The sequence below is a fragment of the Apium graveolens genome, chromosome 9, assembly GCF_009905375.1.
Source record: "Apium graveolens cultivar Ventura chromosome 9, ASM990537v1, whole genome shotgun sequence".
Classification (NCBI taxonomy): Eukaryota; Viridiplantae; Streptophyta; class Magnoliopsida; order Apiales; family Apiaceae; genus Apium; species Apium graveolens.
This window is the reverse complement of record NC_133655.1, coordinates 201,443,922-201,460,563: the sequence shown is the minus strand read 5'-3', so window position 1 is coordinate 201,460,563 and position 16,642 is coordinate 201,443,922. Positions and strand designations below refer to the sequence as shown.

General features: G+C 32.3%; 2 protein-coding genes across 5 annotated transcripts; both read left to right on the top strand.

The window, feature by feature from the left end:
- The first annotated feature begins 705 nt into the window (after positions 1-705).
- Positions 706-3,273, top strand: LOC141682446 (uncharacterized). Of its 3 annotated transcripts, none has more exons than XM_074487148.1 (3): positions 706-828; positions 1,145-1,848; positions 2,875-3,272. In XM_074487148.1, the coding sequence occupies exons 2-3, from the start codon at positions 1,148-1,150 to the stop codon at positions 2,942-2,944; spliced, it is 771 nt and encodes a 256-aa protein (XP_074343249.1). In that variant the 5' UTR covers positions 706-828; positions 1,145-1,147; the 3' UTR covers positions 2,945-3,272. The 3 variants fall into 3 exon arrangements, with proteins under 3 accessions (XP_074343249.1, XP_074343250.1, XP_074343248.1); XM_074487149.1 differs by lacking the exon at positions 706-828 and adding an exon at positions 841-1,004 and having other exon boundaries at positions 2,875-3,273; XM_074487147.1 differs by lacking the exon at positions 706-828 and having other exon boundaries at positions 841-1,848.
- Positions 3,274-7,172: 3,899 nt separating this feature from the next.
- Positions 7,173-14,852, top strand: LOC141683884 (WAT1-related protein At4g19185). 2 transcript variants are annotated; one of them, XM_074488676.1, is made up of 7 exons: positions 7,173-7,511; positions 10,024-10,086; positions 10,205-10,321; positions 10,413-10,698; positions 11,013-11,168; positions 14,194-14,345; positions 14,481-14,852. In XM_074488676.1, the coding sequence occupies exons 1-7, from the start codon at positions 7,312-7,314 to the stop codon at positions 14,689-14,691; spliced, it is 1,185 nt and encodes a 394-aa protein (XP_074344777.1). In that variant the 5' UTR covers positions 7,173-7,311; the 3' UTR covers positions 14,692-14,852. The 2 variants fall into 2 exon arrangements, with proteins under 2 accessions (XP_074344777.1, XP_074344778.1); XM_074488677.1 differs by having other exon boundaries at positions 7,229-7,401.
- Positions 14,853-16,642: the final 1,790 nt, after the last annotated feature.

Here is a 16,642-nt window from a genome sequence, read left to right as displayed (position 1 = left end):
ATAAATGTTATTTAAATTTAAAATTCAAGAATTAAGAAAATTGTATTTAAAAATTAATTATTTTAATTCATTCAAGTAAAAAAAATTATGACTTATAAGTAAATTATCCAAACACTTATATAACATATAAAAAATAGGGCATTTTTGAAAAATACCCAAGTATAAAAATATTTTTGCAAAAATACTGTCATTTTTTTAAAAAATTGCAAAAATACTTTTTAATTTGCAAAAATACTATTTTTCAAAAAAAATTAAAAAATTACGGTTTTTTGGCAACTGGAATCAACTGCATGCAACTTTTGACGAGTTTTTGCAACTACATGGAACCCCAATCAACCAAAAAAACTTTATTCAACTAATTGCATGTCTTCTGAGTGATTTTGGTTGATTCCGTATTTTTGCAAAAAAAATCGGAAGATAGTAAAATCGCAAAAAAACTGAATAAAGTTAGTATTTTTGGTAAATTCTCAAAGTTTTAATCTACTTATCACTTATAAGTCATTTATGCATTTTAAGTTATAAATTACTTATTTTAAATTTTTTCAAACGGGCACTCTATAAACTATGATATCCAACTTATTGAAGTATTCGATAATTAAAATTTGCCACTTTTTTAGAATAATTATTTTTATTAAATTTAAAAAATAATTATTATTTTTTATCATTTTTTTCATTTAGGGCCACCACGCGGGGTCCTTGTATAATAAGTTGTATGTATGTATAGAGACTATCGAGTATGAAAAAAATACATTAGAGAATCAGGACAGTGAGCGAAATTTTGCCGTCTATATCAGAAGCTCTTCTACACTCGCTCTTCTTTTTTTCTAGGTAAGATTTCTATTATTTATCGTCTCTCCTTTTTTTTTGTCTCATATAATGTCTTAGAATATATGAGGGCCTATCACGTGTTTGATAAAATGCTTGAACCAAGTGTTTAGACTTTGTGCATAACAATGCAAATGGGGTTCGTATTCTCATAGAAATAAACTAGAAAATTGCTTGAGGTAGTCATGGATTGAAAATCTGTGATGGGTTATTGACTATTGCTCGAACCAGCAATGACAATGTTTTTATGGATTTTATTGCATTTGGGTTTCTTCTGATATTACTGAAATTTATTTATGTTGTTGCTTGGTTTTGGTAGGAAATGAGTCGCTTGCAAGATTCTATGGCCCTCAAGCGGAAAAGAGGGGGCCAAAGTTCAGTCACTTTGGGGGATGTTGATCGTAATATCCTTACTACCATTCAAGGCAAAGAGGATCTTGGGATCTCGATTGCAGAACTAAGACGAGTCAGCAAGCTACCTGCTAATCAACTTAATAAGACGATTAAGACACTCATTGGTGGTCAATTGATTAAGGAGGTTCCTAACATTAAATATAAAGGAGGGAAGCATTACATGGCTGCGGAGTTTGAACCGTCTAAGGAACTGACTGGTGGCGAGTGGTATGCCGATGGGAAGCTCAACCAAGAGTTAATTGAATTTCTGAAAAGTACTTGCAAGAAGATAATAGGTAAGCTTAAGGTTGCTACTGCCAAAGGAGTTCATGAGTTTTTCGAGAAGTACAAGGTTTATAAGGAAGAGGTTAGCAGTGAGCAGATTTTGCAGATTTTGAAGTCAATGGTTCTGGACAATGATATTTTGGAGGTGAAAAGCAATGGCCTAGCGGAATACCATTCGATTCCTGTAGGTGAAATTTGTTATAGATGTGCACCTGGGGGAGGGCTTGGTGAAGTTTCAGAAACTGGCGCTATGGTTTCAATCCCATGCGGTGTCTGTCCCCGTATCAATATATGCACACCTGATGGAGTCATCTCCCCGACTACTTGTGTCTACTACACGAAATGGTTAGACTTCTGATAGATGCATGTGTGGTATTTTTACAATTTTACCGGATTAATTGTTACAAGTGCACTTGAAAATACAATATGAAATTTATTGATTGACATATTCCAGTTGAGACCCCCCCCCACCCCCCACCCCCCGCGATCCCACCCCTCTTGCATATTTCATGTCCTATTTTCGTTGTCCGGCAGAAGCTTGATTTAATTTGAACCCTTTGGTTAGTTATAATAGTGAAAGTAATATTGCAAGTTGTAGAAGAGAAGCCATCTTTTCCTGAACTCTTTCAACTGTTGACAGCATGGCTGTTACGTCGAGTCGAGTTGATGGAGGTCTAGCTTGTCCACTAGTCTATGACTAGTCTAGTCGACAATATCGACTATTCGACAAATTAATATTAATTAATTAAATAATATATAATAATACATATCTTATATACGTGGTTTCCTACAACAAAATCCTAACATTCCCATATTCATATGTATATCAATCACAAATTAGAATTTGGTAATTACAAACATATCATTTTTCCCTTTCATGTACTCACATCAATATGCTAATTGTACCGGTATATAAACTAAATACATGTATATTCAGTTTTAATAAAATTTAAACATACACACACACACACATATATATATATATATATATAAACTGACTGAGATTAGCATGTTGATTATTGCTTTTGTTGAGTAGGTTTTTTTGAAATTTCCATTTTTTTTTTAATTTAAAATTTTGATTGGATTTTGCACTTTCCGACTAGTTGACCGACTAGTCGATAAGTTATCGAGCATTAGTCGACCAAGTCAACCGACTAGTCTCCGGTCGATTTTCTCAAACCGACTAGTCGACTAGTCGTGACTAGTCGAGCGCCGTGACAACTATGGTTGACAGTTCATTCAGTATGAGCACATCATGCTTGTTCTTAGTAGATTTAGTCTAGTGTTATCAAGTGCAGAAGCTAATATAAAGTCAATATATTGTTGCTCTCTTTTTCTGTCTTTTATATTTTATGCACAAATTTCCTGCAGGATTTGTAAGGAAAATGCAACTCATTTGCAGTATTTATTATCTAAAATTTCTGCGGTCTCAGGTTCCTGAATCTACAGAAGATAGGGTTATAGGACGCCTATAAACTAGTCTGTTGGTCATTGTAACGTCCACATTCCTGTTAAAAGACATTAGTTTGTTGAAGTTGAATCGTGTATAATATCTTGTGTTTTTCTAAACTTCGAAACCAACTGGTGAATCTGATGGTGTAAGACATGTAGTGTAACACAGTCAGTCACAAACAATAGGTGATGGGTGATGAGGGATCCTGTGTCAGGATCAAAGTGGATTAAGTACAGCAATGTGTACATACATACACATATACATGTACACACAAACATAATTACATGCAGTAGATCTGTGTTCCTCAAGTTGTCTTAAAATCTGAGATAAACCCCTTATAATTTTATATTCATCTTCATTTCAATCTTTTTAAAACACTAACAGCTACCTAATTGATGTGTATGTATATATGTATGTATGATATATTGTGTAATTATATAGACATCCACATAGACTTTGTATATATTCTCAATGATGGAGGTAGCTGGGCTTGTAAATGGAGGAGGATATATATGGAAGGCGCATACAGCGTTAGTGTTAGTACAGCTATTCAATGGTGGATATTATGTGATTACTAAGTAGCACTTGATGTTGGCACTAATGGGCTTGTTTTTTTGCCTCATTCATGATCTTATTGCTCTCTCCATTATTGCTCCTGTTGCCTTTTTCACGAAAAATCAGTTCCTTATCCCTCTATCCCTCGTGTTTAATTAATTCGTATTGGAACAATATGAACTTGTTTTTGTTTATAATATTTTGTATCAGTTAGAGATTAAATCATGTATTTGAACTTATTTTTGAAAAAATGGATTTTATGTTGCAGGAATGCATTAGATGAGTGACAGAGTGAGAATTAGAATTTAGATCGAGTTTAGAACAGGAGGGAGTACCCCTAAGAGATGAATAAATCAATTTTATTGTCATTGTTCATTTCCCCTCCACTTCTGTTTGTTAACTTAAATTTTTGGTACAGCTGCAAAGCACAATATTGGACATTGTACCTGATTTATATTTATTATAACATACACATCACACAACTGGATGTAAGGTATCGTTAGATAGTTTGTATGTGTGTGTAAAACTTTTGACACTCAGTGTTGTACATCCTCATCTGCAATTGAAAAGCAGGTAGCAAAACATTTAGTACTTTCACATAGATAGAGAAAGAGAGACCCGAGCTTAAGAAAGAACTTTAGGCAAAAACCACATCATTACCAATTTTTGAAGTGTCCGTTATTTTATGGTGTTAATTTTTGTTGTACAAAGAAAGGTAGCAGCAACCCAAACTTACTGAAGTAATGCAACAACTACAGCAATAGTTGTCATGGTTGATGATGATTTTAATCCCGTTTTTCCAAGTTTAGGTTTGGTGTTCTCTCCCTGGACTTTTCTTTTCACTAGAAACAAGTGGGATATGCAGAAAAACAATATAATGACCTAACTAAAGCAAATATTACTGGTAAAGCTCTTAATCACAAACATATGTAGGAAGGTTTAAAGAGGAATCTCTTTTGTTGTTTTGTACCACTAGAAAGCTAGCTGTATGCAGAAAATCATAAAGAATACATTGTTTGAAGTATAAACCATCAAATGCAAGTTTTATTAGGACTCTAGAGATGTGTTTGATGCATGTGATCACGAAGACCACAACAACATGAATCTGAGACACATCCCTGTCTCAAGGTTAGTGCAACAACAAATTCTAACAAAGTTCAATTTTTAAGTGAAAACAATCACCAAATCATATTATTAAACTATTATTCAGAGATTGGTGATTTTGAAAATTTGTTAATTAATTTTCTAGAAAGACTAGATTTTCATGGATATTTCAAAAACTATTATTTTGCTGTTTTGTTTTATTTTAGATAGATTATTAGTTGTTTGAGTTTTAATTTAGGAAGGTGAAATTATAAATCATCATTTCTTAAAGTTTTAAAAAAAGTTTGCTATAAAACCCTTATGAATTGTTTTAGAGAAAATATTTTAGAGGCTCAGTTTAAAAATAATCATAAAATCATACATTATTAAACTATTATAGTGAGATTTATGAATTTTAAAAATATTACTTTATGTTCTAGAAATACTATATATTTCTCTGTTTCACATTGGTCTTCTAAAAATATATTTTTTACTATTCTATTTAAAGAGATTATTAGTTTATAAATGTCTCATTACAAAAAATAATATTAAAAAGATTATATCTATATTAATAAAATGTTTTTGTGAGTAATTTGCTTTAGGCTATTGATCAATAAGGCATACACTAATCCAAATTTAATACAGTATATAGTTGATCAATTATCACTCTTCTACTTTATTTTTTTATAGTCAATTTTTTTGTAATATTTAAGTTAAGTTAAAAAATTGTAAATGCGGAAATATCAATTATTTAAATTGCGTGATATCATGCGAAAATGTTGGATAATTTTCAAAGATACTAACTTTTAAAGACTTTTAATTGCGATTTAACATTCTTTTAAAAAATATTTGTAAAAATACTATTCATATTTTATGCAACTTTTTTTTTATTTTTCCTGAAAATAATTGAATTTTTTTAATACTTTAGGTTTTATTTGATTCAAAGGTGCAAATTTAAATGCAAATTCTACTATGCAACAAAGAATGATTATATTTACCAAAATATAAAATTGCATTTTCTGGTTATATTGGTTCATTTCAGTTGCAAATTAAAAAATATTTTCTCATAATTTTTATTTAAAAATTATAATTTTTGCAAGATATTTATATGTAACAGCAATTTTGGATATACCTCCTTAATTTCAACATAGCCGGCCTACAAGGATCCATGTTTTGAGGACCATCAAACAAAACTAAAAATAATATTATTTTTTTCCCTTTAAAATTGGTTCTCCCTTTCAAAAAGTCACATATTTTAAAAAAAGTAAATATTGATAATTTAATAATATTAATTGATCATAATATAAGGATGAAATAAGGTTGATCTAGAATTATAAATAAAAAATATGTAAAGTAAAATTAACTTTAAAAATATAATTTTTTCTTGAAGTGGACAATTTTGAAAATATAAAAGGCCTGGGGACAACTAACTCAAAATAACTTTTTAAATTAATATATACTACTTCCGTTCCTCTCATTTTTTTACAGTTTTTTCACATACTCGACACGTATTTTAAGACAACTATAAATTATATCTCTATAATTTATTTTTAAAATATTTTTTTTATAAAACTTTAAACATTATATTTTTATTTAAAAGAATAAAATTTTAAAAAAAAATTATGCAACGTGCGTGTTAATATCGTCCCCAATATAAAGAATTGAATTGAGGGGGACGGATGATGGAGTATATAGTAGAATGTCAGTAAGTAAATATATGATAAATAAAAATATATTTTTAGAAATAATGTAATTTGAAAAAGGGAGCAGTAACAGTAAAACAGGTCCAACTGGATCAGGGACAGCATATACATAATACAAGTACAACATTCACATCAAGCACATGTTGGGGATATTAGGGGTGTATACGGTTTGGCCTACCCGACCAATCCAAACCGAACCGATCCTATTTCGGCCGAACCAAACCGATTTTTTTCAACCCGATATATAGTTGGGTTGAAAAAATGTCAACCCGATTTAATTGATTTGGATATGGTTTTCGATAATTTTAAACCAATCCAACCCAACCCGATTAAAATATATATGTACATGCTAATAAGTTAATCCAAAATTATGTTTAGGCCATTTACATAGATCCATATATCTCTAACTCTAAATGTAACTTATAACCTCCGGGTTCATAGTTCATTTCGTAACAACAATAGATGTTTGATTAGTGTTATATTTTTTGCATTTATGATTCATTCAAATATTTAAAGCGTAAGCAATATTATTAGTACTTTTGATGTCGAAAATTAGATGCTTAAGACTATTTAATATGGAGGATTGTAATATTATTTTGAACTATTTTCAAGTGTTTTAAACTTTGAAACCTTATGTTTTATTATAATTTTTTATATTAATTTTGTATATTTAATAAACCGATCAAACCGATCCAAACCGAACCAAACCGAACAATACAAATTGGTTTGGGTTATAAATTTAAACGGTTTGGGTTGGTTTGAAATTTTGAAAACCTGAACTAATTGGGTTGGGTTGCTAAATTCTCCTAACCCGCCCAACCCGATCCGTGTACACCCCTGGTGGATACATATGTTGTTGTTGTACACATAGATGTGTCCTCAAGTTTGACTTAAAAAAACCAAATAAACCTATTCCATTTGTATTCATCCCCTCTAAAAACACCAAATTGATGTGTATGTATATGTGTATGTATAGTATATAGACAAGCTCTCATACTTTGTATATATTCAATCATGGCGGGAGCTGGGCCTGTTAACGGAGGAGATATATGGAAGGCGCATACAGCGTTAGCGTTAGTACAGCTATTCAATGGTGGTTATCATGTAATTACTAAAGTAGCACTTAATGTTGGTATTAATCAGCTTGTGTTTTGTCTCATTCGTGATCTTATTGCTCTCTCCATTCTTGCTCCTGTTGCCTTTTTTCGCGAAAAGTTTGTTCCCTTTCCCCCTTGTTTCATTTTCATTTGCAGCTTAATATCTGTCTTTTTTTATATGTTTCGATATGTTAGTATGTTATGTTTTGTTGTTATATACTACAGTATTTGTTATTATTGTGAATTTAAGATGTTATGTTGAATGCGTTTCATACGGATCCAGTTAGAAGTTTGTCTTTCTGAGGACTTATGTTAGAAGTCCTAATTGGAAGAATAGCATTTTTGGTTCAATAGGATTGAGGAATATAATGTTTTGAAATTAGGGAAAATAGATTTTTTTGTCACCCAACTTAACGTGTTTTTAGGAATTTACCATTCAACTATTATTTTTTTTTCTTTTACTCACTAATGTTAGGTTCGTATTTGTTTTTAGTCACTAACGTTATGTTCGGATTTGATTATTAGCATTATGTCAATTTTTGGTAGCATTATTAAAATATAGTGGTAGTCTGTAATTTTTTAATGATTTGATATATGTCTATATCTTTATATATAGTACTCCATATGTACCTAAGACGTTTACCTTGGTGATGAGAGTTTGACAAGCATTTTAAGGCTCCTAAAAATGTAATTTCATGAATTATTTTTAAATTTTTTCTTATAAATAATAATTTAATGTTTAAATTTTTATATACAAAAAAAAAATCTTAAAAATAAGTTATAAAACTATGTTTGTAAGATAAATATCTTGTCAGAGTTGTTTGATTTAATACCAAATTCACATTATTACAATATTATTATTTTTTTGTGTTTATATATATACTTGTTTCACAATTTTATTAGAATGGATGAGTTTATAGTTTTGATTTTGGGTCGGTAAGAGTTGCATGAAGGAGTTGTGATTGGTGATTTCATTGGGTTTTTGAAAGTGTCGTTTGGTAAAATATTGATATGTAATTTTTTAATTTTTTTATAAGTACTTTATGATCAATTTGCTAATTTAATTATATTGAATTTTTTATTTTTTTTTATTTCCCAATAATTTTAGTGCGCATTGCGATGTCTCATCCTAATAATTTTGGTTTTGAGCTTAGTACCCCACCTAAAAAATAACAGACGTAAATGAACTGAGATATGCGTCTGTTTACAATGTATATACATCTGTTCTGATAAGATGTTTAAAACAATATGCGTTATTCCTATAATATACGTATATAATTCAGACATTATACGACTCCTCCATATGCATCTAGCAAACACATATAAGCTTTCTTATAAGACACATATAACACTTTTTGTACTAGTTATCACTATATTTTAATAATGCTATGGAAAATTGACAAAATACTAATAATCAAATCCGAACCTAATGTTAGTGATTAAAAAAAATCCGAACCTAACATTAGTGAGTAAAACAAAAAAAAATATAGTTGAGTGGTAAGTTTCTAAACACACAATAAGTTGGGTGACAAAAAAATTCATTTTCCCTTTGAAATTACTAACTACTAAGGCTATGTTGTTATTCAAGGACTAAATACAAATGTTCATTAAGTTATTATTTAATTTATTGAACTAATTCCATGACTTGACTGAGTTTTGATTACTATCTAGCTAATTTAATAATATATCTCACCTCTCACTAGCTATATGATTACATGCGACTGATCTACTAAGTAATTCAAATTTAGTTTATTGGATAACTTAAAGATGATATGTAACTAAAAGTCCCTTGAAACAGACATGGTCTTGGAGTTTCGCACAAAACTGGAAGCACAGTGGGAAAAATAAAAAATTGGATACTACACATCCGAGTGTCAGACTCGGAAGTTCTAAAAATTGGAAACACAAGGACCTGGTGCAATATGGGTATAGGGATATGACTAATGAACAAGTATATAATGTAATCAAATTAAAAATGATCTTGTGACAAACCTTTATGGTTAGGTTACTGATCTCATAAAGTACAGTTTAAGTTGTGAGAGTAGTTATAAATTTTAATTAACTAAATAGCTCGTTTAGTGTGGAAGAGAAATTAATAGTGTCTGTACTTTTAGCTCAGTAATACTAATTCTTTCTTGTACAAGTTGTATGTACTATATAGTGAAATAAATTTCCAAAAGGTTTCTTTAGGGTTCTCTATTTGGGGATTTGGATCATGTGTTTATCATTCGTTAGCAGCGTCAAGCCCATAACTGGAACCTGAATCTGTCGTAACTTGAAGTAGACAACTCCAGTAGTCCACTCATATATAAGGGGAGTTTCGGGAGGCGAGTTGGTGGGAGGAAATATTTCTTTATGGCATTTGTTGTTTCATTACTTTAAGATGTAAATATCTACGCTTATATATTCCTCAACGCTATTGGTGTATTTTTCATCTATTCAGCCTTAGCAGTGTCATTGGTTGTTCTAATTGTAAAATAATTTAGATGTCTAGTAATGAATTGAAGTGCTTCAGGCTGTCTCTCATTGTAGATGTTTGACACATGACTTAGTTTCAAAAAAGTTACTTTGCTTCTTAGACTGCATCAACTACAATTGTATTGAAGTGTCTCCACTGTTCTATCTGCAGAAGAATCAGACCACCTATGACTAGGCGCCTCCTCTTGTCATTCCTCTTTCTTGGGTTATCTGGGTAAGTTTGTGGGGGGTTTTGTATTAAGCATGTCATTTTTTCAGAGGCCTGTACTACTAGTACTAATATGACATGCTAATTGGTGGTTATCGTTTTCTTCTTAATTCTTCATATTCAGGATATTTTTGAACCAGCTTTTGTTTCTTATTGGTCTTGGTTACACAAATCCAACCTATGCTGCAGCCATACAACCTGCGATTCCTGTCTTTACATTTATATTAGCTGCCATCATGGGGTCCGTTCACTCAACCAGTGTATTTTCTGTGTGCATATTTGCTGTCATGTAGTTTGCACGTCAATGGCTTATTTCAGCGTTGTTCATGCAGTACAGAAACAATTAATTTGCTCAGGACAGAAGGTCAACTGAAGGTTGGAGGTACCCTTGTTTGTATATTTGGTGCAATTTTAATGGTTATATTTCGCGGTCCCGCAGTTTTTGGTTACAACGAAACCGAGTTTACGTCACCAAGTGAAATAAGTGCTAGGGGTCAACCAGAGCCCGGTGGATGGGTTTTCAATATCATTTTCAGCTTTGGGTTGGATACCTGGCACATTGGTGTTTTGTGCCTAATAGGGAACTGTATGTGCATGGCTGCTTATCTAGCCATTCAGGTAACAAAAACATATTTAAACTAATTTTTTGCATCTATATACACACCTATGTATTGCAACCAATCTACAAATTTAGCTTTTCAGCATTGTTTTCCCATGTTATTGTTACCATTCCTCAAATGGTTTTTCATAATTAGGATATATTTTCCTGCCCGCACATGTACATTTGTAAGTTGGTTGGTTACATATATATTTCGTCATATTTTATTGATGTTAAGGTTAACTTGATTTGCCAGCAGTTAGTATCTATGCCACTGTGAACAGACTTGACTGATTTTGACAAATTGCAATTTTACTCCTGCAAATAATTCCAGGCCCCGTTATTAGCTAAATATCCTGCAAGTATATCTGTGACAGCATATGCGTACTCGTTCGGGGTGTTGTTTATGGTAGTTACGGCATTATTTATGACCAACCACTCAACAGATTGGAATTTGACGCGGTCAGAGATCTTTGCAGTTTTCTATGCTGTAAGTTTCTGTATGATTTTTTTTTTTATTTCATTCTGGTAGATGTTTTGTTAATTGACATACTTTTAAGCTCCTTGCTTTATTTTGGACCAGCACATTGTATAATGATCTAATGGATTATGTAAAGTTGCATTCAGGACTTGTCTCACGCCTAAGACGCAGACATTTTAAGTTAAGCGTGTTACCATGACTGTATTTCCCATCACCTTTCATAAGATGAATTTGATTTACATGTATCAGTATGACCTATATATATAACGAGATCATCAAAGGTCAATAGTGGCATTAAAGGACCGAGTCACCCTCACTTCATAATGATGTGGTTCCAACTTGTTGATGCCCAACAGCCCAAGACAGAAGGTGGGTATAATATATTTCTCCCAACTCTCATATCTTCAGTGAGCATGAGGCTATGGTATTTCAGACCTTAGCGGTACTAAAGCCTTGTGCTTTTACAAATTGTCAAATTAAATCTTTCGGAGTATAGGATGTGAACCGTAAACATTTTTATATGTGAAGAGCTTCCTTGCAGGTCTCCACCATTAATATTTAATCAGCATCTGCCAGTAAATCTAATAACAAAACTCCTAATATAGTTAAATATTTTAAAAAAAAATTATAACATCAAAATAATTCAAGCTCCACATAGTTCTATTTTCATCATAAAATCAAACTGTTTAATGTGTTTAAAGTAAAAGAACCCTTTTCTAGAAAAACTTAACCTCTTATCATGAACAGTTTTGTAGCAAAACTGTGCCACATTCCTTGTATTCGCAGTTTGATTTTGCACATGTGGATGAAGCGCCATCAATAATTTTGTATTCCCTCAACTGAAAGGTAACAATAGGTAAAGATTTCTAGGTTAATGGAATAGGCACAATTTTAGCTACAGGTTTTAAACCTTTGGGACTGGTTTTGAAGGAAAGACCAAACTAGAAGTGCTAATCAAACTGGGGTAAGAATTAATAGATTCACTCACTTGGTTCAACCACAGGAGGTCAGAGACAATGGACTTTGGAGAGGGGCCAGAACAATACCAAATAGTGGAGGTTTTATGATGCCGAGTGCTGAGCCACATATGGCCATTTTAACAATGTCTAAAAGCTTCTCCTCCCATTAATTCTGTATTTCCCCAGCTTTTCTAATAATTTGCTTTTAAGCTAGTATGTTTTTCCTGGTAGAATTTGCTTGAAGTTGCACTGTAATACCTTGGATTCAGATAGCTTGCTCGATGAAAATCCATTGATCCTGGTCATTGGTATGACCTGACAAATGGCTTTAGGACAGTTGAAGTATTTATGCACCTCTTGCACCGATAGGTGTAATTTGGACAAGAAAGGGCATAAATATCTCTCTAGTAAGTTCTGATATATTCCTCTTTAATGTTATAATAATGACGAAAGCTTGCATCTCTTCATATAGGAAATTAACAATCCAGAGCAAAACCTTTCGATCTTAAGAACAGTCTCTTCTTATTTTCTAATGACTAAAGTTTGTTGTTTACAACTGCTTGTTTATTTTAAAAAACTAAGTGATGCTTAACACAGGACATTGCACCACTAGTTCACTACCGATGCATATTCCAGCTTATATAGTGTTTCAGTGTAGTAGTTACAGTTAAGCTGGGACTAGAAAAAGATGTAGCCTTGGGAGTAGGAGGACAAGGTTTCAAGTATGTTCAGCATCTTGAAGCCCGGCAAGTGCTTATTGCAACAAACAAGCGTTAACATTTAACCAAAACTAATCAATTTTAGCAACTAGAATCAAACTTTAATATTATAGTAAATTCTATTTAATTAGATTTATCGAATATATTTCCATTAATATAATTAGATAGTTAAAATTATGGGTGGAACAACAGTAAAACCTGGGAGTAGATCGACAAGGTTTCAAGTATGTTCAGCATGTAGAATCTGGTCTTCCTAATTGCAACAAACAAACACTAACATTTATATTTAACTACAGTCTATAGCTAATAAGCTTTAAAAACTAGAATCAAGCTTTTACGGTAATAGACGAAGATATACTATATAATCACATGTGTCAGTTTTGTTTCCAATAACATTATAGAAAAGTTGCATTCAGTATTGGAAGCTGCCCACCTTTTCCCTGTAAGTAGGATAAGTATCAGGCATAATATTGGATTTAATAATATCATGTAGCTATAATGTTTTTTGTTGGAAAATGTCAATTATGTGAAATTTGAATGCTCAGATATCACATATTTGTCTCCATGAGACTTGACCCTCAACCTCGTGTTACTAAGGGTGAGGGATGATTATTAGGCTGCATGGTAGGGATGTAGCTGTGATGTTAAGGGCATGTAATTTGCATATAAGAGGTCTTGGTTTAAATCCTCAAGCAAGCTTATACTTTTGATTGTTTTTTTTACATTGTCAACCTTAAAGTTTACACAAATATACACATAAAACCTTCTAGTTCAGTTTTATAAGAATCTGAATGTTAAAATTTGTACATAATTAACACATTTAACCTTAAAATTTAACATGACACTTAAGAGGGACTTGTCTACCATGTTCTACCATCTTTAGCTGAAGTTACCTCGAGCACTGAAGTTCAATTTTAAGTATCCTTTTTAGTTTTATTGTTCTTTTAAGTAATTGCTTGTCATTAGGGATAAAAATATTGAATACTCTGCCTGACTATAGATTTTCTGTGGGAAAATTTGTTATATCCCAATTACTTGAGTGTATCCTATCGTGTTCTGTCTTACATCCATTCCTTGATTTGCTCTAGGGTCGTCTCTTTTCATAATTGGGCTTAGGGTCATAGAGGTGTGTATCAACTACTATAAATTCGCTAGAGTTTGTAAGTTCTGTAGGAAACATATTCACAATAAGAATTTATTGCCCGACTTCAAGTTTAGTGTGTCTTGCTCTTCCATATATCAATTGTCATTTTTTGTAATTACTTAAAGCATCTGGTGTGGATGATTTTTAGTTGGAAAAGGTAACAGTAGTGGATACATTAAAACAGTGGTGATTTTTAAAACTTATCTTTGCAGGGAATTGTTGCATCTGCCCTGAACTATGGACTCTTAACATGGTGCAATAAGATCGTGGGTCCTGCTTTGGTTGCATTATATTTCCCACTTCAACCCGCTGCATCTGCATTTCTTTCAAGGATTTTCCTTGGAAGCCCTATTTATTTGGGAAGGTTAGCATCAAATTCCAAATTTCTTCTTGTCTTTACTTCTTTTGATGTTAGGTCTACTTTCCTTATATGTCATACTGTCATATGCGAATCATCCCTTATTGTGAACTTAGCACCGTGATTTCCATGTTGAAACAGCATTTTAGGTGGAATTGCAATTATATTTGGCCTATATTTGGTCACTTGGGTGTCCTATCGTGAAAAACAGTCAGACTCGGGAATCATTCCCCATGTTTCTCATCCGTCAGACCCTCTTATTCCCAGAGTGTCTTCTATTGGAAAGATTCCTTACCAGTTGGGGCATATTTTCTCGGGGCCATCCACGTCAGTACCAAAGATCATGGATTGAAAAATATAAGGGGTATGTAAGATTTATATGTTGTATCAAAATAAATTCTACTGATAGCATCAGTATCATAAGTAGAGCTAGCTATACTGGAAATTAATGAGTTTATATGTTGTAAGTGTCAATAAAAGAAATACCAGTGCGAGCATGGTCTCCTAGTTGAAGTCTTCTTCTTTTGGTGGCTAACATGTGTTTGAAGGTTCGAGTCTTGGTGTTCTTACCAAGAGAAGAGGGGTATCCATTTGGTTACAATGCTAGGGGTGGAAATTGATGAGTTGATGTTAGTTTGAATTGTAAAAGAAAAAAAATGGACGGGGACAGAACAAAACATGTGTCTCATTTATCTCATTGAGAGCATCCTAATATATTCTCCAAGTAATCTGGCACTAGGACTTGACAGAGATAGGGTCCAAAACTTTACATCCCATCGGATGTATCTGCATTCACATTTCGATCTTTGAAATTGATTTGGCTGATGAGTTATCCCCGTCCATTGCTGCATATAAGATCACATGTACTAATAATACTATTCCGTAGGTTATTGACTTCGTATGTGGTAAGCGGAACACGAAAACTGTCCAGGAATGCAAGTTATGCATGTTATATAGAAAGATATATTCCAAGCAAAAAGACATTATCATTGTCTGAAAATTTGAAAATGGATTGATTGTTCTTGGATTTGGATGAGAGCCCAGAGGATTCGAAACAATCAATCCATTCGTAGCAATCACACCTTTTTGACAAATCCCGGACTCAGTAACAAAGAGAAGGTCATGTTAAACTGGAGGGACAAGCTCCTGACAACCATCCATTTTAAGGTACCTCGTGCAATATATACAAAGTACCCTGAAGCCCACACAATTTTGCATTCAAACCTGGCTCCGAGAATCTACAGACCTGTTCAAACCCCTTCAGGGGTCATTTGATTCGAGAAGTGGTATGAGCTTGGAATCAGGAATCGGTGGTACGGGGTTGAGGTATCATCTATGATATCATTTTTTTTGTTTGTTTGAGTGCTGGAATGAATATTTTAGATTTAAAATATTTTTTAAGTTATTAATTTTAATTAATTTAAATATTATTTTAATTATCTTTTAATAAATTTTAGTTCATTAAATTATTTTGTTATTAAACATTTACATTTGATTGCTTAAATAAATTTGAAATACCATAAATAAAATTGATTCTCCATACCCTTTCCTCATACTCACCTCTCCCTTTGGGTATTAAAAACTCCTACCTTGGGGGTATGAGGAATGAGTTTGGAGAAAAACAAATTGAACCAAACATGAGGTACGGTGTTGGAATGAACGAAACTCATGTCTGATACCAGAATTCCTATTTTAGATTGTGCAAATTTACATAAATTATTTATTTTGGATTGAAATATATATAGTTCTAAATGCAAACTTCTTTTTTGGAAGGTAATGTTAGACTTAAAATTTAATTAAACCGAATGAGTGTTGGTCAAAATAGCGAAGCTTTGCGGAAAAAAAGATGAAAAAATAAATGGGAGACTCACTAAATTGAGGATTAAAATATTCTTTATATTATAGAAATGTAAAATAACCATTGATTGTTTAATATAGTATAGTAAACAAGAAATATTCTACAATTTCACATTCTTAAATTTCAGATCACATCTAGCAGGCTAGCACCTACTAGTGCAGTACACCTCTTCTTCTTTTAGTGTAGTGGCATCTCTCTTCTGTTACGGGATGTGAGGGTTGGGATGCGCGTCAATGTTTGTAAGCAGTAAAAGAAAATATTTAGATCACTGGTCGGTTGCACTTGCACGGTGCACCTTCAAAACCATTGTTTTCGAAATTTGCTTTAAGTTGACAGAAGATTAAAAGTAACTCCAACAACTTATTTATAAAATATTCTTACTTAAAATTATAAGAATTCAATCAAATTTGGCACTTCAACAGTATTCTAGTATTCTAGTGATTTT

Coding starts and splice junctions, on each gene's coding strand:
- LOC141683884 (XM_074488676.1), top strand. CDS start 7,312: ATGGCGGGAGCTGGGCCTGTTAACGGAGGAGATATATGGAAGGCGCAT. Junction 10,322..10,412: donor ATATTAGCTGCCATCATGGG/GTCCGTTCACTC, acceptor TTGTTCATGCAG/TACAGAAACAATTAATTTGC. Junction 10,699..11,012: donor CTGCTTATCTAGCCATTCAG/GTAACAAAAACA, acceptor AAATAATTCCAG/GCCCCGTTATTAGCTAAATA.
- LOC141682446 (XM_074487149.1), top strand. CDS start 1,148: ATGAGTCGCTTGCAAGATTCTATGGCCCTCAAGCGGAAAAGAGGGGGC. Junction 1,849..2,874: donor TGTGTCTACTACACGAAATG/GTTAGACTTCTG, acceptor AATTTCCTGCAG/GATTTGTAAGGAAAATGCAA.